Source organism: Peromyscus californicus, unplaced genomic scaffold, assembly GCF_007827085.1.
Source record: "Peromyscus californicus insignis strain IS unplaced genomic scaffold, ASM782708v3 Scaffold_4__1_contigs__length_199733344, whole genome shotgun sequence".
Taxonomy (NCBI): domain Eukaryota; kingdom Metazoa; phylum Chordata; class Mammalia; order Rodentia; family Cricetidae; genus Peromyscus; species Peromyscus californicus.
The window spans coordinates 176,851,539-176,873,315 of record NW_026294562.1 but is presented as its reverse complement, the minus strand read 5'-3'; the positions used below and the strand labels follow the sequence as shown (position 1 = coordinate 176,873,315).

General features: G+C 53.1%; 3 protein-coding genes and 2 long non-coding RNA genes across 5 annotated transcripts; 3 read left to right on the top strand and 2 right to left on the bottom strand.

Annotated features, from left to right (window-relative positions):
- Positions 1-1,592: 1,592 nt before the first annotated feature.
- Positions 1,593-3,964, top strand: Klk11 (kallikrein related peptidase 11). The gene is given in 5 exon segments (XM_052712215.1): positions 1,593-1,967; positions 2,359-2,406; positions 2,409-2,690; positions 3,173-3,309; positions 3,659-3,964. Coding segments are annotated over 5 exon segments (891 nt in total). The 5' UTR covers positions 1,593-1,696; the 3' UTR covers positions 3,812-3,964.
- LOC128094115 (uncharacterized) lies at positions 2,314-7,477 on the bottom strand. Its single transcript, XR_008212838.1, has 6 exons — positions 7,364-7,477; positions 3,959-5,343; positions 3,046-3,239; positions 2,860-2,961; positions 2,617-2,758; positions 2,314-2,455 (listed from the first exon to the last, which is right to left on the bottom strand). It is a non-coding gene; the product is annotated as an uncharacterized LOC128094115 (long non-coding RNA).
- Klk10 (kallikrein related peptidase 10) lies at positions 5,637-9,777 on the top strand. The gene is made up of 5 exons (XM_052712213.1): positions 5,637-6,461; positions 7,368-7,551; positions 8,145-8,419; positions 8,673-8,806; positions 9,205-9,777. Exons 1-5 carry the CDS (start codon positions 6,371-6,373, stop codon positions 9,355-9,357), a joined length of 837 nt encoding a protein of 278 aa, XP_052568173.1. The 5' UTR covers positions 5,637-6,370; the 3' UTR covers positions 9,358-9,777.
- Positions 9,525-21,774, bottom strand: LOC128094116 (uncharacterized). The gene is made up of 4 exons (XR_008212839.1): positions 21,647-21,774; positions 20,725-20,896; positions 10,815-12,730; positions 9,525-9,631 (listed from the first exon to the last, which is right to left on the bottom strand). It is a non-coding gene; the product is annotated as an uncharacterized LOC128094116 (long non-coding RNA).
- Klk9 (kallikrein related peptidase 9) lies at positions 15,515-20,334 on the top strand. The gene is made up of 5 exons (XM_052712212.1): positions 15,515-15,951; positions 16,092-16,248; positions 18,309-18,574; positions 19,727-19,863; positions 20,178-20,334. Exons 1-5 carry the CDS (start codon positions 15,723-15,725, stop codon positions 20,328-20,330), a joined length of 942 nt encoding a protein of 313 aa, XP_052568172.1. The 5' UTR covers positions 15,515-15,722; the 3' UTR covers positions 20,331-20,334.
- Positions 21,775-21,777: the final 3 nt, after the last annotated feature.

The following is a 21,777-nucleotide window of genomic DNA, read 5'->3' as shown; positions in this document are numbered from 1 at the left end:
CCCCCCTTCTCTCTTTGGAAAGGAGAAGAGAGGGTCCAAAGGAGGACCAGAGCCCACTGGGCCCAGGCTCTGAGGAGGGAGAGGCTCATAGGAGGAGAGGCAGAGATGGAGGCCTGAAAGAGGAGACAGAGACAGGCAGAGGGAGGCCTGGAAGGGATGGTACAGGACAAAGAGCCGAGACAAGAGGAGACAAGGATCCAAAGACATGCAGGGGCAGAGACCTAGTGGCAGGGAGACCAAAATCACACTCACAATTCTATAGGATGGGAGAGACGGGGCGGGGAGGGCCGAGACTCCGAAACCTGCGGAAAGGAAGGAGAAGTGGCCACAGGGGAGAGAGGGGCTTGGAGAGGTGACAATCTATCTCCCAGACCCCAAGGCTGCCTTGGGAGGGCGCCCTCACACCCCTCCCCCAGGGTGATAAAGCAGGGCTAGAAGCCCAGTCATCCCAGACCCGCCTGGGGCCAACCCCTTGCCTGCCTGCCTGCCTGCCTGCCTGCCTGGTGCTCAGACCCAGCCTGCTGCAGCTGCCACCCTGGGCTCTTTAGAGCCCCATCCCCAGAGCCCATGAGTGAGTCCAGGAGGGAAGGGGGGTTCTCCCCACCCCCACCCATTCCAGGAGACTGCCGTCCTAGGAGCTAGGCTTTTTCCATCCCAGCATGCATTTCCCCCTCCAATCTGTCCTTGGAGGGTAGGAAGGTACTTGAGACCACGCTCTGCGTCTCTTTGTATCTCTCACTTTCAAACTGCTGCCCCCAAACCCAATGACCTCTGTCCCCAGTTTAGGTGGCTAAGTCCTGCCCTTCTCTCTCACCCCCGCCCACCAGGGCAGCTGTAGGCACTGGCTGTCCCTTGGCCAACTCCACCCAGCCCTGTCCATCACAGGGGTTCAGCAAGGTGGAGGGAGGGACTTCACCGGTTGCTGAAAGGCCCCACAGGCCCCTATCATTGCTGGTGGAACAACAAAAATGAGGCCCTTACCCAGTAGGTAACCCCTTCTCTTTGTCACCCCATCACTTGGAGTTGTGGAGAGAGCCAGGTTCTCAGGGGAGTGAGAAGAAAAATATTCTCTAAGATTTCCCCAGGGGGCTTTCTCCTCCACTGGCAACTGAAAACCGAGTGGGCACAAGAGCCTTGTTCAACAAAGCCCCTCCCGCAGCTTTGGCGTGCCCTTCAACACCCAGGAAGCGGCTAGCCAAGATTCAAGCCTCTGTCCGAGGTCACTCCAGAAGCATAAGATTCTTCTTACAGGCTTGGGGGTTGTGTGAGAATCAGGAGGTTCCCTTGGGAGAAGGAGGCAGGTGGCCAGGGAGGCAGCGAGCCACGGCAGGTGAGGGCAAGAGGAAAAACCACAAGCCGTCCAATCTCCTCTTAGAGTGATTAGGTCTTCCTCCTTGTCCCAGGGGAACCTGGAACCCGCCCTGCTCTCCTCCAGGCCATGATGATTGTACGACTCATCGCACTTGCTCTGGTGACAGGTACAGTGGGCTTCGAGGAACGTGTGGGGCCTCCCTCTCCTGCTTCTAAGTCCCCTCCCCTACAGCCCAGGCCGTACCTGCTTGGAGATCGCTGTGAGCTGGTCTTAGCTATACCAAGCATGGTCAAGTGGGTCTCAGAGGAGGAAGAGGGGAGCTGGGTCATTTCAAAAGCCGAGGACAGCCTCTAATGATCTGGAAGTACAGTCTTATGCCGGTGCATGCCAGCTGAGAATGAGAACACTTTTGCTCCTCCCCACCTAATTTCTGGGGGTCCCTCTACCAGCCTACCTCCTCTTATGCTTACACCTCATCTTTTACCCCGTTCAGGGCACGTAGGGGGAGAGACAAGGATCATCAAGGGTTACGAGTGCGCCCCTCATTCCCAGCCGTGGCAGGTGGCCCTCTTTCAGAAGACAAGACTTCTCTGTGGGGCAACCCTCATCGCCCCCAAATGGCTCCTGACTGCAGCCCACTGCCGCAAGCCGTGGGTGCGGGGGCTGGGGCGGGGCTGGGAGGGGGTTGGAGATGGAGAGATGGATGGAGAGAAGGGCTGGAGCCAGAGAGAACATTGGGGGGGTAGCAGAAGTGGGTGGAGAGATTGGGGATGGTGTGGCATTAGCATGGATGATGGGAGTGTGGACAAGACTGGAGAGGGAAAAGTAGTGTTAGTGTGTATGATGGGAATTTAGCTGGGAATGAAGATGGAGGGATGGGGGATGGAGTGGTGTTCGTTTGTACAATGAAGATGTAGTTGGGTTGATGATAGAGGGATGAAGTGGCCTTAATGTGGGTGATGGTAGTCTAGTCAGGATGAGGATGGAGGAGTGAGTGATGCTGGAAGTGGGGTGGGGCTGGGTTTCACAAGGTACCATTCATCATCTCTCCCTCCCGACCCCTGCCCTGTCCCCCTACCTTTCCACCTCTGACCACATCTCTCCCACCTCAGCCGTTACGTGATCCTCCTTGGGGAGCACAATCTGGAGAAGACAGATGGCTATGAGCAGAAGCGGATGGCCACTGAGTCCTTCCCCCACCCTGGCTTCAACAACAGCCTCCCCAACAAAGACCACCGGAATGACATCATGCTGGTGAAGATGTCCTCTCCCGCCATCATCACCCGAGCTGTGCGGCCACTCACCCTGTCCTCACACTGCGTCACTGCGGGCACCAGCTGCCTCATTTCCGGATGGGGCACTACGTCCAGCCCCCAGTGTAGGGGCTCCCAAGGGAAATGCGATCAGGGTGGAATATGGGATTTGGGGGATGGAGACCAGATGAATCTTCAGAGATAAAGATCAGAGTCACTCAAGAGGCATGGTTACCTTAGGCTGTCAAGAGAGGGACGAGCTGAAAGGGAGATGGGAAATTCTGGGAGACTCACTTTGGGGCCTCAGAAGTGTGACAGGTGTGATTCCCAAATCTGTAACTTTCTGGTTGTGGGATCTAAGGCGGATGGCTTTACCTCTCTGAACTTTGGTTTTCTCTGTAAAAAGAATAATCATACCCACCTGTCACCGTGGGGTCAGAGACAACGCATAGGGAGCAAGCAGTATGGGGATCTACTCACAGTGTTGCTGTTGCTATAGTTCCAGCAGAGAGATGGGTGAGGGCAAGGACTGTCCCAGGTGTTGGCCACTGCGGTGAGGTTGGAGACTCAGGGCTCAGATTCACACCTTCCACTGCTGTCCCCACAGTGCGCTTGCCTCATTCCTTGCGATGTGCCAATGTCTCCATCATCGAACACAAGGAGTGTGAGAGCGCCTACCCGGGCAACATCACAGAAACCATGCTGTGCGCCAGTGTTCGGAAAGAGGGCAAGGACTCCTGCCAGGTCAGCAGGCTGGTTCTCCAGCTGCATACTCATTCCTAACCTCAATCACATCTTTACTGACATCCCCAGCCCTAACCCCAACCATCTCCAACCCCAGCTGCTGTTTCTGACGTCAACACAATCCATCTTCCCATGGTTATCCTTGACTCTAACTCCAGCCATCCACGACATACCTCTGGACTCTAACCCTATGTGTATTCTCACCCAGAATCCCACCTTCATCTCCCAACCTCTCACTAGTTCCACTGCCGAATTCTTCCTTGGCCTGCCTCCCACCTCCACCACTGTCCTCACTCCCATCACAAGCCCCCCACTTGACTCTAACTGATTGTGTCTCCTCTCATGCCAGGGTGACTCTGGAGGCCCTCTGGTCTGTAACAGATCTCTACAAGGCATCATCTCCTGGGGTCAGGACCCATGTGCGGTCACCAGAAAGCCTGGTGTCTATACAAAAGTCTGCAAATATATTGACTGGATCTACGAGATTATGAGAAACAACTAGAGGGGACCTGCTTGTCACCACCCAACCCCTCCAACCTCTTCTTAATGCTTTGACTTCTGTTCATTCTCCCCTAAGAACCCCTCAGCTGGGACCCTTGCATGCACTCTCTCTGACCCACCATGGATATAGTATAGGGGATGCTCTGACCTGATGATCAGCTTGGGGCTTGAAACAAAATCCTGGCTTGACCTGAGTTGTGACTCTGAAGATGATCATCACTGGCTTTGGTTGGTTTTTGTTGTTTTGTCCCTGGCCCTGAAGGAAGTTCGTGGCATATTCCAGGGTTTCAATAAATATTTGTTAAATGATCAAATGGTTCTAATTCAGTGTCAATTGCATTCAAATCCTGATCCAGAGGGCTTTTAAATGATGTCTGTGTGTTGAGTCTTTGCCTGCATATATGTATGTCACCACATGCCTGCTTAGTGCCTTGAGGAGTCCAGAAGAGGGCATCAGGTGTCCTGACAACTGTGTGGGACCAAAGCCAGGTCCTCGGCAAGAGCAGCAAGTCCTCTGAACTTCTGAGTCTCTTCAGCTCCCCAGAGGGTTTAAATGTTACTAACCAACTAAATGCTCACAACCCCCAGGGAGACTGGTCCTCTTTTCCTGTCCACTTTCCAGACAGGAAAATGGGCACAGACAGATGACCGCATTTGCTCACAGCCATACATCTGAGAAGTGAAAGATTGGAGGATTTAAAAGCGCAGCAACAGTCTTAGCTATCAAAGCAATGTCCCATTACAGCTCAGTTCATTTTCTTTTTATATTACTTAATTTTTTTCACATTTACTCATTCATTTATCAGAGGGTGCTCATGCCATGGTACACATGTGCAAGTGTGCAAACTGCAGGAGTCAGTCCTCTCCTCCCACCATGTAGGTCCCAGGATCAAACACAGGCTGGCAGGCTTGGCAGCAAGCGCCTTTACCCACCAAGCCCTCCTACAGGCTGGGCGGAAAGAACTCAGTTCAGCTCCTTCCCGGCACTCAGTTCATCTACCTGCAGAAAAAACTGCACATGCGAAAGTGTAAGAAGAGGGAGCGCATCTGAACCATGGAGTGAGAGGCAGTAAAGAAGGCTACCATCATCTTCAAACTGCCCAGATTCCGTTCACTGAGGTCAGTACTGAGTGGTATCATACCTGCTAGTCAAAATCAAGTCAGAGGACAAGAAAGCATGCTTCAAATGGCATGTTTCGAATGCTCTGCAGCTGCACGTGGCTGGTGGCTGCTAGAACATAACCGCTGTAGCAAAAAATCTGGACAAGGCTAAGCGGGACAAAAGATGCCCCGGATAACACAGACGTTCTGTTCAGCTCTTGGAGAGAGGTCGCTGGCACAAGGAAGAACTCAGAGCTGGAACTATATAGAACCTTCTGGTTGTTAGGCGGACTTGCTTGCTGTGTGACCTCTTATGAGTCACAGCCCTCTCTGAGCCTCCCATTCCTCACCCAAAACGAGGGTGTTAGCCGAGGTGATGCGGCCTGTCCCTTGCAGCCTGGGCCTCCTATGATTCACCAGCTCGTGTGTCACCTGGAGCCATGCAAGGAGGGTGCAAGATGCTCACACACAGGTTTAGTGCAAAGCTACAGATTCCCACCCCCACCCCACCCCCAAGCACATGCTGAGGCACAAAGAGCCTACTGTTTCTTGGTCTAGACCTCTGGGAGTTTGTCTATGTCCTTCCCACTCCTCCTTCCACCACCTGAACTCTGCCCACTTCCTTCCCTTCCGCATTCCGACACCTGTCAGCACCCACCTCTCTCCCTCTTCATCTCCCCATCCCATCACCCCAGGCTCCCAGAAGACTGGACACCCCCCACCACCACCACCACACCTGGGAACGCTTCTCAGAACCAGGCATGGGGGGAACCCCCAAGGAAGCCGGCTCCAAAAGGTGTTCCTGTCACCGGCAGAAGCCTGTATTCCAGGGCCCCTCCCGGAGCAGGAATCTGGGGCCCTGGTTGAGTGCCAGCCCCACCCACGTTATAATTAGGGAGAGGGAAAGAGAGGGAGTGAATCCCTGAGGGGAGGGTGGGGGAAGCTTCCGGGATCTTGGGGGTTAAAAGGGAAGGTCTGGCCAGGGGTCCCTGGTCAGAGGACTGTTTGCAGCCCACACTACAGGGCAAGAGACACTTCTGACTTTTCTCCCTTCTTCCCACTGGCGACTCCCAGGTGAAGCGGGATGCACCCCACCCTGGTTGGGGTGGATGGCGAGAGGATGGGTGGGGACCCTCGGGCAACGGGGCAGGAACCCTTTTGTAGCCCTGATTTCCCTGTAACATGGGGAAGTCCCTCAGCTCTGAGGTTAGGAAGAGGCTCCCACGGGCTCTGAGCAGGACCCCCACCCACCCACGAAGGAGAGTGGACCTGGAGCTCAGCGTGGCTGGTGGCCAAGAAAGGCTGGGGCACAAACCGCTCCCCTCTGGAGAAGCGAGGACTGAAGTCCTGAGCGCCCCTGGAGAGGGTCCCGCTGAGACCCAGGCACTCCGAGGCAGGGGTCTTGACTGAACATCTGTTTTAGCCCTCCACTCCGGCCTCTGCAAGCCAGGTGTCAGCCATGAGGGCCCCGCTGCTCTACTTCTCCACTGCCTCTAGCACCTTGGCCCTAGTGAAGCTGCTGCTGCCGCTACTGATGGTGCAACTCTGGGGTGAGCCTGGGGCCGGGGGCGACGGGAGGGAAGGACCAGGACCCGAGGAGGAGGGAGTATGGTCGCTGCAACCATACTTAGCTCGCCCTCCTGGGGGCCGAGCACCCACATAGCCATTCCAAGAAAGATCCATCCTCGAGTGGGCTCTTGTCGCCAGGTGCCGCGCCCCACTGGAACAAAACCCAGCCCCTTCGCTCCATCAGCTTCTCTGCCTCTCCTGCTTTGCATGCTTTCTCCTCACCCCTTGCAGACCCATTGCATCCCTGCCTATTCCTAAACGAGGTCCTCTAGTCTGATGTGCCTCTTCCCATCCTTGAACTAGACCTACCCTTCCCTCCTTCAGATCCCTTTCCACCTGCTTAGTGCTTCACGGCGTTCTGTCCCACTGTCCCACTGAGTCCCTGTCTCCTGCTCCTCACTGCCCCCACTGTGTTCCTGTCTCCAGCTCCTCACTGCCCCCAACACTGTCGCCGCCCCTCACTGCTCCACTGTGCTCTCTTCCTTTTACCGCCCCATTGTATTCTGTCCTTACTACCAACTGATTTCCGTCCCTGCTCCTCTCTGCACCCCCGCCCCTTTCCTACCACAGTCCTTGGCCTGCATCTGGTCTCTGCCCCGCAGGGTAAAGCCCTGCCTTTCCTACACACGGTCTCCCCCAGGCCCTCCTACTCCATCCTCAGTCCTGGGGTGTCTTCGTCCCATTCCGTTCTAAGCCCTCTTGCCCTGTCACGCCTCTCTGCAGCCAGTTCATAGGGTTCCCTAATTATCCCACGGTTCACGATCCAGCTGCGCCCCCTACAGGCCGATCCGGTGAAGCTCGGCACTGACCGGGTACCCAGCCCTGGCCAGGCGAGCCCTGATCCCACCCCCCCACCCCCCGCCTCCCCGCCCCGCTTCTCTACCCAGCCGCGCAGGCGCTGTTGCTCCCGGGAAACGCCACGCGCGTGGACCTTGAGGCGTCTAGTGTCCGCTGCACGCGTGACTCGCAGCCCTGGCAGGTCTCCCTCTTCCATAACCTCCAGTTCCAATGCGCGGGTGTCCTCGTGGACCGGAGCTGGGTGCTCACCGCCGCACACTGCTGGAGAAAGAAGTAAGGGATGCCCCAGAGGCAGCCACGGAAGGGCGGGGAGGATGGGGTTCGGGCACTCGCCCAGCTCCGGTCGGGTTAGGGGCAGCTGCCATTCTACAAAAGAGGTAGGATTCGAGCTGCACCGCCAGAGGATTCTGTGGGTCCATCGCACCTGTCCGCAGAAATCAGGGCCTGTCATAGTCAGTATTTAAGACAAAACAAAAAAAACCTGTCGTCCCCTCATGTGCCTGTCCCGCAGGGAGAAAGGACCAGGTGACACGGAGAAGGGAGAGGCGGGCATACTCAAAGAGCTGAGACGTTAGCCTTTAACCCTCACATTTCTACTCCCCTCCCTCAAACCCAGGGGTTCAAGTCCCCAGCCCTCCTCCCTCAGACCCAGACCCAGGTTTCCAGGCTCCAGCCTCTTTCATCAGACGCAGGGGTTCAGACCCTAGCCTTCTGCCTCAGTCCCAAGGGACCAGCCATAGTTTTTCTCCCAGACTTCTCTGATCTCAGGAGCCCCACTTCACTTCCAGACCCTCTGACCCGAGGACTGAGAGCAGGCTCTGTCTCCATGAAGGCTTTACCTCTGACTCTTCCTCCCTCTCCCCCAGGCCACTGAGGGCTCGAATTGGGGATGACCACCTGCTGCTTTTCCAAAAGGAGCAGCTTCGGTCCACGAAATCCCCCGTTTTCCACCCCAAGTACCAGCCTTGCTCAGGCCCCATCCTGCCACACCGCTCAGATGAACACGACCTCATGATGCTGAAGCTGAGCAGTCCTGTCGTGCTAACGCCCAGCGTGCATCCTGTGCAACTGCCCTTCCGGTGCGCCCAGCCAGGGCAGGAGTGCCAGGTTGCAGGCTGGGGGACCACAGCCGCCCGCAGAGGCAAGAACTGGACTGAAGGAGTGTACTTTAAGGGAGGAGGGCTGGACTCCTGGGTTTGAGGGAGGAGGCTGGGGCTGGGACCCTGATTCTGAGGGAGGAGGCTTAGGGAGGACCCCAGGGGTCTGAACACCTGTGTCTAAGGGTGGATGAGTGGGGTTAGGTCCCCTGGGTGTGCAGGAGGAAGGCTTGGGGCTGGACTCCCGGGTCTGGAGGAGAGGGCTGACTGGTCCCTGTGTGACTGGCCTGTTCTCAGTGAAGTACAACAGGAGCCTGAGCTGCTCCAGGGTAACTCTCCTTAGCCAGAAGCAGTGTGAGGTCTTCTACCCGGGCGTGATCACCAACAACATGATTTGTGCTGGGCTGGACAGAAACCAGGACTCCTGCCAGGTAAGGACGGGCCAGGAAGCATGTCTGTCTCCTGCATAGCAGGGCAGGACAGTGAAAGGGCTGCCTCTGCTGCCTCTGCCTTCCCTCACTTCCCTCCCGAGTCCTCAGCCCTCCCTACTCCTAACCCTTTCTCAACCTACTTCCTCCCTCAATCCATTTCTCACCCTACCAACCCCTATCCTTGATCCTTCTCGGTCCCCTCACCTCTGATGAGCCACAGTTCCAAAAGCAAACCCATCACATCTCCACTGTCTCTTCCCAACTCTGCACCGCCATACCACCCCAACTTGTAACATCACCCCAGCCCCAAGCCAGCATCTTCTGTGTCCCAGCCCATCAATAGCCCTCCAGACAGTGGCAGCTCTCACTTCATGGTGTCTCCTTCCTCTTACCCTCAGAGTGATTCTGGTGGACCACTGGTGTGTGACAACACTCTGCATGGCATCCTCTCATGGGGTATTTACCCCTGTGGTGCTACCCTGCATCCAGCTGTCTACACTGAGATCTGCAAATACATTCCCTGGATCCAGAGAGTCATTCGCTCCCCTTGACCAGCCTCTCACACCCTTCTTCCCCACCCCCTTCCATCCTGTCATGCCCACTCACACCTCTGAGCATGCATCCTCTCCCCTCACCCCCTGCCCACTCCTGTCCTCTGCTCACAAGTGCAGGAAATGGTGGCCGAGAAACTTCTAGTACCTCAAGGAAGCTGGCAATCCCCCAGTCTCTGAGCGTCATCAGAGTCGTTCAACCTGGCTTCCTCTACCTCCCTCTTCCGTGTGACTGAGGCAAGCCTGGTACTCTCTCTGTGCCTTGGTTTCCTGTCTGAAAAATGGGGACAATGAATTGTCTACCTCTTACATGTGTTGTATAGAGACCATGATGGAATGTGCATGTGTGGATTTTATGGTAATTGTCTCGGAGATGTGGACACAGTCTGGTGAGCTCTGATTAAACACTACCTGATCTGACCTCCAGAGTGTGTGCTTCTGTCTGGGATCAGGGCCAGTGAGTGCACAGAAGGGCGGCCTTCATAAGTGTCAGGAACAAGGAAGAGGCTCCACACTGCCACCCACAGCATCTTCAGAGTCCTTTCATGTCTTAGGGACCTCAGTTCAGGTAAAACTGGACTCATGACAAGCCAGTGTGCAGTAGAGTTGGAGGTTTGTTTTGTTTCTTAAAATTACATGTATGTCGTGTGTGTGTGCACGTATGCGTGCACACGGCATAGTACGCGTATGGAGGTCAGAGGTATTTGGCTGTCTCCTTCTACCGTGTGGGTCCCAGAGTTTGAACTCAGTCATCTGGCTCAGCAGGGACACTTCCACCCACTGAACCGTCTCCACGGATCTTGTTCATTTAAAAAATTATTTATGTGCATGTATGTAGGCACATGCATAGACATGAGGATACTTCAGGAGCCAGTTCTTCCATCCCATGTGTGGATTCTGTCAGGCTTGGTGGTGTCTTTACCCGCTGAGCCAACTTACTGGCCCAAGTTGGAGTTTATTGCAAGAGATTTTTATCATAGATTTTAAGCACAAGGGTTAAAAGACAGAGAGGCGCTTGGGAAGAAAGCAGTATACACCTAAGACCATAAGCACGGCCTTCTTTTTATCATTATATATGTGTGTGTGTGTGTGTGTGTGTGTGTGTGTGTGTGTGTGTGTGTGTGTGTGTGTGTGTGTATGCATGCAGAGGTGCAAGTGTGCGTGCGTGCGTAGGTCAAAGGACAATTTGTGAGAGTCCGCTCTCTCCTTCCCCTGTGTGGATTCCAGGGATCGAACTCAGGTCCTCAGGCTTGCCAGCACGTGATTTTACCCACTGGATTATCTCACCTGCCCCAGGGGTAGGGCTTCTCGAAGAAGAATCCGGCTCACTGGTTTTAACAATAGCCAAAATGGGATTTTCAATGGGGTTTGGAGTTACCACTATATGATATCTCATTATATTCATATAATTGCACCATTACATCTAAATGAGATCACAGGGTGGCTTCTGGGCACACCTGGTGGGATTACAGAAGAGAACGTGGAACTCCAGATCAGGGGGCTCATCTGTGGAAGAAAGTCCTCAGGCGAAGAGAGAGGTCCCAGGTCAGACACACTTGGTTCTTTGGCCCAGATTACTGTGAGTTTAGAATTCTTATGTGAAAATATTTCTATATAAAAGAAATATTGGACCAGCCAGTTAGCTCCATGGCTCACACAGGTGGAAGGACCATCCCATGTACACCATGACACACACGTGCGGGAATACACCCAAATTAAATAAATGTGAAAAAAATATTAAGAAAGAAAGAAAAGAAAAGAAGGGTCTGGAGAGAGAGCTTAGCAGTTAAGAGTGTGGGCTGCTCTCCAGAGGACCTGGATCCAACTCCTAGCATCCACCTGGCAGCTCAGGACCAGCTGTAATTCCAGTTGCAGGGGCTCTGATGCTCTCTTCTGGTCTCCAGGCATGCATGTGGTGCACAAACATACAGGTGGACAAAACACCAATACACATAAAACTCAAATTTACAATATGGGCTGGGGAGATGGCTCAGTGGTTAAGAGTGTGTACTGCTTTGCAGAAGACCTTGAATTTAGTTCCCGGCACACAAGGAGTCAGATGCTTCTGGCCTCCCCAGGCACCTACACGCATATCCATGTACCTATCTACAGACACACACAAATATACGTGATTTTAAAATAATAAATAAACATAACTCTTACCAACAAAAACTAAAACAAACAAACAACTCCATATGTTTAATTGTGCTGGAACCCCTGTCTCTTAGCTAGTGAGAAACTTCAGCTAGACTCTGGAGTAAGGGACCCCTCTTCCATCATTTTCCCTTTCTATCCTGCCTCACTCCTACACGTCCACAAGTCTGATGGGAAAATCAGATTCTCCATTCCCCTAAGCTTTTGGAAGTGTCATTTAACCACTTCCTCTTCCCTTCCCACTGGGTCTCATTTTTGGGTCCACCCAACACCAGTTCTTCCCGTCCTGGCAGGAACTAGCCTGGCTTTGGGTCACCTGACACACTCTCTGCCTTCCTAGGGGCCCCATGCAGCATCCCATGCCCACTCCCAGGTGCAGCCAAGAGCCTCCCTGTGGGAGTTAGGAAAACTGTGCCCTATGTTAAGGGGCTCTGAGGGTTTTGTCAAAGAGATTATTTTCCTCATCCTGCTATGGTCTGTGGGTAAATGTTTATATTCTGAAAGGTGTATGGACTTCTTCACAGAGGCAAGATGAAACAGAAATGTGTTTGAGCAGCCTGATTTAGCAGAGGGGAATTTAGTTTGGGTCTTGAAGGATGAGTAAGAGTTCATCAGAAAAAGGATATAGAGAAAGGTGTTCACTTACTCAATCAGCACATTTCCCCTTCCAAACACCAATTAATTGAGACTGTTGTCTGCCAGGCCCAGTGTGGGAAGGGAAGAAAATAATGAACATGGAAAGGTCCCTGTTCCCAGTAAAGCCCACAAAGTGTTGATGTCCAAGGTCAGAACATGGAGTCTGACCCACAGCCTCCTTCTGGTGGCTCTTCCCGCATGCCACACCATTAGCACACTCAGGAAATGTCAATCCTGTGTGTCATCTGAGGATCTGAAGCAGAGTAAGGAGGGTCTTGCAGACCAGCCTCATGTTTGGAGGTAATTCACCCATGTCCTCTGCCAGGCCCAGAGATGACTCCAACCAAGCCCTACCCCCAGGAAGCTGCTCATTAGGTCGAGAAGACAGGCAAGTCTCACATTCCTGTCATTCAGGTCACTTCCTCCAGGAGGCCTTCCTGGGTTGCCATAGACCAAGTGTCCCATGTTGGTTTCAGATCTCAGTGGCTCAACCCAGCTCCTCTGTGGCGCCGGTGACAGCTCCTGTTGTCTTGTGTCTTCATTTGATACCGTCTCCCCATTGCACACTACTGCAACCTACTACCTGAAACAGAGCTATCGGCTGTGTTAGACTTCTGCATATTAAATAAGACAATAGAAACAAACTTCTTGTTTAAGTTCAGGCTGTTGAGGGGCTGGAGATGCCTCGGTGGTTTAGAGCACTGGCTGCTCTTCCAGAGACTCAGACTCAATTCCCAGCACCCACATGGTGGCTCACAGCCATCCATAACTCCAGTTCCAGGGCCCAATGTCTTCCTCTGACCTCTGCAGATACCAGGAATGCACATTATACACATACGCCATAAAATAAAATTCTAAAAATCTAACTTTTAAAAATAAAATCCCACTTTAGATGATTGGGCCGGCAAGATGGCTGAGCGGGTAAAGGTGCTTGCTGCCAAGCCTGATGGCCCGGGTTTGATCTCCAGGATCCATACAGTGGAAGGAGAGAAATGACTCCCACAAGTTGTCCTTTGACCTCCACGCATGCTCTGCATCATGCCCACATACAGTCAATTAAATGAACGTAATTTCTAAAAGGTGCCTGAGATGGCTTAGCAGTTACAGAGTCCTTGCTGCTCTGACATGAGAGCCAGAGTGAGGCCTGGCACTAACAAACACCTGCAACACACAGAATACATCCTTTTTTAAAGGATCGCTATTAACATCTACTTTTTTAAAGATCTATTTTATCTTTATTTAATTTTATGTGTGTGTAGATGAGCATGTACCTTCGGATGCCAGAAGAGGGTGTCAGATCTCCTGGATCTGGAGTTAAAAGTCACTGTACAGGCTACTGATGTAGGTACTGAGAACGGAATCCCGGGTCCTCTGAAGAGCAGCAAGTGCTCCTAACCACTGATTCATCTCTCCGGCCCCTAGAATATGCTCTTGAAGAACATGTGTAGTCCTTAGCACGCAGCATCTAGTCCCAGCTCTCTGAGACAGCCACGAGTGAATGGGGAGTAAATGTGCCCTTGGCTAACGAGCACTTGAAGACTGGGCAGGGCTTTTTGGTGGATGAGAAGACAGTTTGTTGGCCATTCTTCACATAGCAAGCGCTTCTTTTTCTTTTTTCTTTTGTATGTGTGTATGTGTTCATAGGCACGTGCATATGTGTGTGCATGTGGAGGTCAGAGGTCCACAGCATTTGTCTCCATCTCTTGATCTCCACCCTTTCTTCCTTTTGAAAATATCAGTTTTTAACTTTTTTAAAAAGTATTTCTCTATTTCATATGTGGGGGTGTTTTGCCTGCACATATGTCTGTGCACTGGGTGAATACAGTACCCCAGGAGGCCAGAAGAGAACACAGACCCCTGGGGCTGGACAGCTGTGAGCAGTCAGGTGGTTTCAAGGAACTGAACCCGGGGCCTCTGGAAGCAGCCAGTGCACTTAATTCCTGGGCCATCTCTCCAGCCCCACTACCTCTCCTTATACATTTATTCTTTTTAATTTGTGTGCATGTGCATGGGATGGAGGCTGAGGGGATCCACAGTGCATATATGGAGTTGAAGGACAACTTGTAAAACTCAGTTCTCTCTTCCTTCCACCAGGTGGGTCCTGAGGATCAAATTCAGGTCAAGCTTGGCAGCAAGCACCCTTACCACTGAGCTTTCTCATTGCTCCTCCTTGTTTTTTGAGACAGAGCTTCTGACTGAACCTAGAGGTCACAGATTGGCTAGCCTGGCTGGCCAGCAAGTCCCCAGGATCTGTCTCCATCTTGCCAGCGCTGAGATTTAAAGCACATGAGCCATGGTGTCTGTCTGTCTGTTTGTTTGTTTGTTTGCTTGTTGTTGTTGTTGGTGATGGTGGTGGTGGTGTGTGTGTGTTTTAAGCAGGAGCATTGATTGAACTCAGGTTTGCACACAAATGCGTTACCCACTGAACCATATCCCCAGGTTCTTATGAGAGTAACATCTGTTAATTAGTGCCATTGCTCCCTCCCTGCAGCTCTGGTTATTATTGTCATTTAACAGCCCTGGCAACTAAGTCATGCATCTAATCTTAACCCCCAAGAAAACTGAGCACAGATTGTCCAGCTCAGAGTGCAATGTCACAGGGAAGGGGTGTTTCAGGGAGCAGATCTCAACTGGATATCCAGGCTCCTGAGCAGCAGAAAGTGGACGGTGCCAGTCAAGGCCAAGTTGGCCTCGGCCTGGAGAAAGCACGGAAGGCATGCCAGCAGAGGGGCGTTTAGCGTGAGTTTTGAAGATGAGTAAGAGTTTATCAGAAAAAGAAGGATATGGGGAAAGACGTCCACTCAATCATTGGCATCTTTGGAGGACTCCAGAGAGCCCCACCCAGAACAGGGTGATACTAGGGACAGAAATGAGTCAGACCCAGTCTGGGCTCTCCAGGGGATTCACCCCATGCTGGGAGGGAGAAGCAGCAAAGACTGACAAAATACGGGTAGGGGAGATGGGTAAGAACAATGCAGCAGGTGTGAGGCCCTGGGGGGTGTTAGAGGAAGGGGGGAAGAGGGGAGAGACTTGGGCTTGGTACCAGGGAAGTTGAGTCCCTGGCTTCTTGGGGTGCTTGGGACTATGGGGAAGGTTATGACAAGAGTGGGTTAGTCGAGATGGGGCCAGATTTCTCAACACCACAGGAGAGGCTGTAATCTTGAGGGAAGGAGCCCTGATCCCAGTCCCAGAACAGGTTTGATTTGGTGGAGAGAGCATCATTGAGAGATTCATTCATTCTCTCTCATACATTCATCTTCTCCTTCCCTCCCTCCCTCCCTCCCTCCCTCTCTCCTCTCTCTCTCTCTCTCTCTCTCTCTCTCTCTCTCTCTCTCTCTCTCTCTCTCTCTCTCCTCTCTCTCTCTGCTATCCCTCCCTCCCTTTCTCTTCCTTCTCTTTCTCCTCCTCCCCATCCCCTCCTCTTCTTCCTCCAAGCCACAGAACATTCTGGACCCAGATCTCACAGCCTGAGGTCATGGGAAGTGAACCCCCACCCTCTTAAGGCTCTGACAGAACCTCTCCAAGGCCCAGCACCTCCTCCGCATTTAGCCTATTCTGCTAAGCTAGGAGCCCTCATGGAGAGTCCCTCTTGCGCCCACCTTCTCTCCCAGAGGACCCTGGCATCAGACCGTCCCCTCCCCCGGGGACATTTCTCAACCCTGATTAATCACAGGGGCGGCCCCAGGGAGGAGGAAGGAAGATCTCTATGGCTTACCATAAAGAAGGTCAGGCGCCCAGCCGCTGGACCTGCGCCCAAGGCCATGAAGCTGGGACTCACCTTGGTGTTGCTCTCTCTGCTGGCAGGTGAGAAGCCCAGCCCCATGCCCTCCAACCCCATGCTACCCTATGTGGTATCCTCTGCCCTCTGGACTCCCTAGCATCCTCCTCCTTGAGCTCTCCCTAGCCTGCTGGTTCTGACCCCTGTGTCCTCCACCGCACCTCAGGCCACTGTGGAGCCAACACCCGCGCCGTGGGAGCCCGGGAATGCCAGCTCCACTCTCAGCCTTGGCAGGCGGGCCTTTTCTACTTCACCCGGCAGCTCTGCGGAGCCACGCTCATCAGTGACCGATGGCTGCTCACAGCTGCCCACTGCCGCAAGCCGTGAGTGCCCAGGGCTGGCCAGGCCCAGCAGGGGCTGGGAAACAGGAGGAGGGAAAGGGCTGAGGTGGGGGACTGGGGCTCAGGGTTGGAGGCAGAAGAGGTCTGACACCAGGCCAGGGCTCTTAGGGACCTGCTCAGACACCTTATTCTAAGACTCATCAGGTAGGCTCTTCAGGGTCTTGCTGTGTAGTCCTGCCTGTCCTGGAACTTGCAATTTTGACCAGACTGGCCTGGAACACAGAGAGCCACAGACATCTGCCTCCCCGGAGTGCTGGGATTATAGGCATCCTAGCTCAACCAGGAATTCAAGATCATCCACAGTTACACAGAGAAACCAGCTGGGATACATATGACTCTCTCAAGAAAGGGGTGAGGGGGCCGAGGGAGTGATGGAGGGAACAGAAAAGAGAGAGGATGAAGAGAGAAGGGAAAAGAAGTAGTGATGGGAGAGGAAGGAGGGGAGGGGTGAAAGAAAGATGGATGGAGAAAGACCTAGAGAAAGATGGAAGGGAAAACTCTAGAATCCTATGGTCAGAAAGTATTAGATGTTTCAGCCAGTGTTTGGAACAGAGAGAATTCTAGAAGCTTAGACTGATGAACATGTAAAATCTGGTGGGTTTAGCCAGCTGGTGGTGGCCCACGCCTTTAATCCCAGCACTCGGGAGGCAGAGCCAGGCGGATCTCTGTGAGTTTGAGGCCAGCCTGGGCTACCAAGTGGGTTCCAGGAAAGGTGCAAAGTTACACAGAGAAACCCTGTCTCAAAAAAAAAAAATCTGGTGGGTTTAATGTCCCAGGATTCCACCACTGCAGAGTCTTATGGACCAAGAGGGCTTCTCTCAGGGGCTGTCAACTGTGGCTGTTCAACGTTTTCTGAATCAAATGTTTATAACTGACTGGTGAAACCCTTGCCTTACTGTCCTAGACTTGGGAGTCTTTGAGCATTAGGTTTAAGGCAGACAATCTTAAAATCCTGAAGTTTGTTTTTGAGACAGGGTTTCACATGGCCCAGACTGGCCTTGAACTTGCTATGTAGCCAAAGATGGCCTTGAACTCCTGTTCTTACTTCTACCTCCTGAGTGCTGGATGACAGGCATTCATCCAGGACTAAGATCTCAGATTTTGTGATGGAATAAAATGTAGAATGTTAGACGCATGAATCAATACAGCTCTCTAAGTTGAGCATCGCAGAATTCAGAAGCATGGGCAACGAGGTATTAGACTCTTAGAATTCTAGGATCCTGGTTCTGGGTGTTCTAGGGTCCTGGACCCCATGAGATGAAAGAATTCTCTGTTCATTGCCCCTGGCCAAGGTCACCCAGGCTGTTCCAATATTCTCGCCAGGAATTTCCCGATATGCATCCCTCCAAGATTAGCACCATCTTGGGCTGAGAGAGTGATGTGTTGATTTAGTCCCAGAGATAAGAGGAGAAAAGGCAGGGCTGTGGAAATGCAGGAAGAGTCAAGGGAGGCACAGAAGGGCTGGCTTCCGCACCCCCAGATCGTCAGAGAGAGGTAGACACAGAAATAACACCTCACACTCCCCAAACCCTGAATTTTCAATCATCACCATCAAAGGTTGGAGGCTAGGGGACATGGAGACCTTGGGAAGTCCCCAACTGTCCACAGCATGGACTCAGAACAGAACAAGTTTTCTGGGGCTGCAGCAGGAGAACCTAAGGTCAGATATGAAAAAGAAATGCCTGGGCAATAAAGGACATTACAGGTGGGAGTGGCTTACGGCCTCTTGGAAAACTTGGACTTTTTCCATGTTCCGCCTCCCTCCAGACACATCTTAAAAACACTTAAAGCTACTCCCACAGAAGCCACCAGACCTGTGGGGGCAGGGGCAAGGTTGTGTTTGTGTGGTAGCTGAGTCCCCATGCATGCACAAGGTACTCGTGGACCCAGTCACCGCTGAAGCCCCAGGATAGGGGAGAAGGTGGGTGACTCCGAAGGGTAGGCTAAGAGCCTCAGAGAGGGTATGTGGCTGTGGAGGGGTACACAGTACCTTAGGGGGACCGAGCCACCTGTCCCCAGCCTGATCTCTGACCTGTCCTCAGGTACCTGTGGGTCCGCCTTGGGGAACATCACCTGTGGCAGTGGGAGGGCTCTGAGAAGCTGCTTCTGGCCAGAGACTTCTTCCCCCATCCTGGGTTCAATTCGGACCTCTCTGCCAATGACCACAATGATGACATCATGCTGATCCGGCTACCCAGGAAGGTCCAGATGAGTGCAGCTGTGCAGCCCCTCAACCTCAGCCAGAGCCTGCCAACCGTGGGCTCCCAGTGCCTCATCTCTGGCTGGGGCAGCGTGTCCAGCTCCAAATGTATGGACACGCCCTTGAGCCTGCTCATTTCTTACCATCTCCCTCTCTGCTCCTCTTCTCCCTCCACCTCTTCCTCCTCCTCCTCCTCCTCCTCCTCCATCTTCTCCTCTTCTTCCCCTCCCCGTTTCCTTCTCCCTCTTCTTCCTCCATCTCTCCCCTCCTTCCTCTTCCTCCTTCCTCCTCTTCTACTCTTTCTCCTCCTTTTCCTCTTTCTCTTTCCCCTCTTCCTTCTCCTTTCCTCATTCTTTTCTTCTTCCTCCTCCTTCCTTCCTTCTCCTTTTCCTCTCCTCTTCATCCCATCCTCCTCCTCCTTTTTCCCCTCCCAGCCTCACCCCTGCGATGTGTTAGCTCCCAGCCTCACCCCAGATTCAGTGAGAGACCTTGTCTCACGGGAATAATACAGGTCCTCCTTTGGCCTCTGTATATTCATACGCAGTTGTGTATACCCACACGTGTGCATATAACACACACTTACACACAGAAAATCCAGGGCAGCGTATGGTGGTGCACGTCTTTAATCCCAGGACTTGGGAAGCAGAGGCAAGCAGATCTCTAGAAATTTGAAGTCAGTTTGGTCTGCATAGAAAGTTCTAGCTAAGGCTTCATATTGAGATTTTTGTCTCAAAAAACAAAAAATGTATAAATAAACAAATAATAAAATTCAAAGAATGGGCAAAAAGGTGTTTACATTCTTAAAGTAGCACCCACTTGGCAGGATCAATAATACAGGCTACCCTTCAGAGCAGTAGTAGAGGCTACACCCCAGGGATTCTGTCTGCAAGAAATCAAGTACTACCACTGTGCTGTCCACTTCCTGTTAACATCTCTGGACTCTTTTCTCTGCATGTCTGCCTTGCCATTTGCCTCTGACAGTGGTTTTCCCCTCAGGGGTGTCCATCTCCCTCACTGGTCTCTATTCATGCCTGTGAGTTATACACACACATCTTCCCTCTTTTCCCTCTCCCTTTTGGTCTTCTCCCCTCTTAGACAGCTGTTCTTCTGCAGCCTTGTGATTGTCTAGGTTGACATCTCTTACCTCCATCTTTGAGTCTTGGCCCTGTGGCTCTGCAGGAGTCCTGGGGAAGGAAGGGTTGCAGGGTGCTGTCTGGGATTCTGGGAACATCCTCCATCCTCTACCTTCTTCCCCAACAGTACAGTACCCAATGACACTGCAGTGCGCCAACATCAGCATCCTGGACAACAAGCTCTGTCACTGGGCGTACCCAGGCCACATCTCTGAGAAGATGCTGTGTGCTGGCCTGTGGGAGGGCGGCCGAGGCTCCTGCCAGGTGAGCCACCCCCTGCAGGGAGATGGGAGCCTTTTTCTCGACCTTAGGGCAGGAGATGGCTGGAACCACAGACTCCAGGACCTAGGGAAGAAGGGTCCTGGGGATCTAGACTGAATCCTAGGGATTCTGGGAGCCCAGGATGCTACATGGTGGGGTGAGGATGAGATGTGTGAGCTTTTATTCCTGGGTCTAAGGGAGGAGAGACTAAACCAGGCCTCCTAGGTGTTGAATAGCAGGAAACAGGAGGCTTTCTCAGAAGGGAGCTTCGATTCTCATGAATAGATCCAGCTAACAGCTCTGCTCTTCATGCATAGGGTGACTCTGGGGGACCCTTGGTGTGCAACGGAACCCTGGCGGGTATAGTGTCTGGGGGATCTGAGCCGTGTTCCAGACCCCAGAGACCCGCTGTCTACACCAGTGTATTCCACTACCGAGACTGGGTTCAAAAAACCATGGAAGAAAACTGAGTCCATGCTAAGGACAGACTGGAGAGGATGATGGATAGAGGACGGGAAGATACTGTAGAACTCCACAGCTCCAGCTTCTCTGCCCTAGACCTCCAACCTTCATGTCACAGCCCATGACCATGAAACTCTGCCCCCTCAGGCTCTGCCCCTCTGACGCCACTCCTTAGGCTCCGCCCCAAGACTCCACCCCCTTAGGTCATCTGCCCTCTCGGGTTCTGCTCCCAGGCAAAGCAATTATAAGACCACGCCCCTTCAGAACCCAACAGAGATACGCCTCCTTTGTTCTTGACCCAGACTACATGACTTTAATCACCACTCTCTGGAGTAGCCCAACCCTCAAGATCACCTCCAAGAAATATCTTTTACTAAATAGCTGAATCCCTCCAAATTTTACCGTGTCGGATTTCTTCTCTGGACTCCACCCCTCGTGGCCTCACCTCCGCTGCTGTCAGGTCTGCGTTAACTCCTCCCACATGGACTTCAGACGATTTTGGGTTCTGCCCAAGCTGTGTCGTGGGTTTGATTCTTGAGAGAGGATGATGGGGGCATTGATCTCTCCAGAGCCACTGGATGAATCAAAATAAACCATAGGGGCAGTGACTTCCTATCGTCTGTGATGTGGGATGAAGGGTGCTCACAGGTGGGAAAGAAAGGGCAAATGAGGGAACCGACACCAGCCGAACCTTTGTGCTAACCCTAACAACAAGCCTATTGCAGCACTTTGGGACTTCAGCCAAGGCTGGTCCCGCCGCCCCAGGGGCGAGGGGAAATCAGGTCACAGCGCCACCCGAACCTGCCTACCCAGATGCCCCGGGCCGGCTGCTGATCCACCCTCAAAAGTCCCCAAGCAGAACACACTCCTTCCCTACCTTCCACAAAGCACAGCTCCGACAGAAGACAGTCCCCTGCTCCCTCTGACCCTGGAGAACACCCCAGGCCTCCTCCTTCAGATTCAGCCTCCACCCTAAGACTCAGGGGTCCACACCTTAGCCCTCCTTCCTCAGATCCAGGGGTTCAGACTAGGTATTCAAATCCCAGCTCGCTTCCCTCGGACTCGGGGATTCAGGCTCCACCTTCCTCCCTCACACTCGGGTCCAAGCTGCAGTTCGCCTCTCTCAGACCCAGATATCCAAATACCAGCCCTCTTCCCTTCGACCCAAAGGTGCAGACCCAGCCCTCCTCCCTCAGACTCAGGGATCCAGATCCTAGCCTCCTCCCTCAGATCCAAGAGACCAGATTCCAGCTTCTTCCCTCCCCCTGACCCAGCTCTTTGCGTTCTAGCCCGGGGGTCGGTGCATAGCCCCTCCAGTCCTCACCTCGGCTTCCGAGACTCCAGCCCCTCCTCCTACAGTCACTCAGTCCCCGCCCCTCCTCGCGCGCTTGCGGGCTTAGCCGCACCGCGGCCAGGTGCGGGCAGGAGGCGGAGCCATGGGCAGGGCTTCCTAGT

Bases quoted from the DNA above. Each gene is read 5' to 3' on its own strand.
- Klk10 (XM_052712213.1), top strand. From the start codon at position 6,371: ATGAGGGCCCCGCTGCTCTACTTCTCCACTGCCTCTAGCACCTTGGCC. The intron at 8,420-8,672 runs GCAAGAACTGGA...GCCTGTTCTCAG, and splicing joins GACCACAGCCGCCCGCAGAG to TGAAGTACAACAGGAGCCTG. The intron at 8,807-9,204 runs GTAAGGACGGGC...TCTTACCCTCAG, and splicing joins GAAACCAGGACTCCTGCCAG to AGTGATTCTGGTGGACCACT.
- Klk9 (XM_052712212.1), top strand. From the start codon at position 15,723: ATGGAGAGTCCCTCTTGCGCCCACCTTCTCTCCCAGAGGACCCTGGCA. The intron at 16,249-18,308 runs GTGAGTGCCCAG...ACCTGTCCTCAG, and splicing joins GCTGCCCACTGCCGCAAGCC to GTACCTGTGGGTCCGCCTTG. The intron at 18,575-19,726 runs GTATGGACACGC...CTTCCCCAACAG, and splicing joins CAGCGTGTCCAGCTCCAAAT to TACAGTACCCAATGACACTG.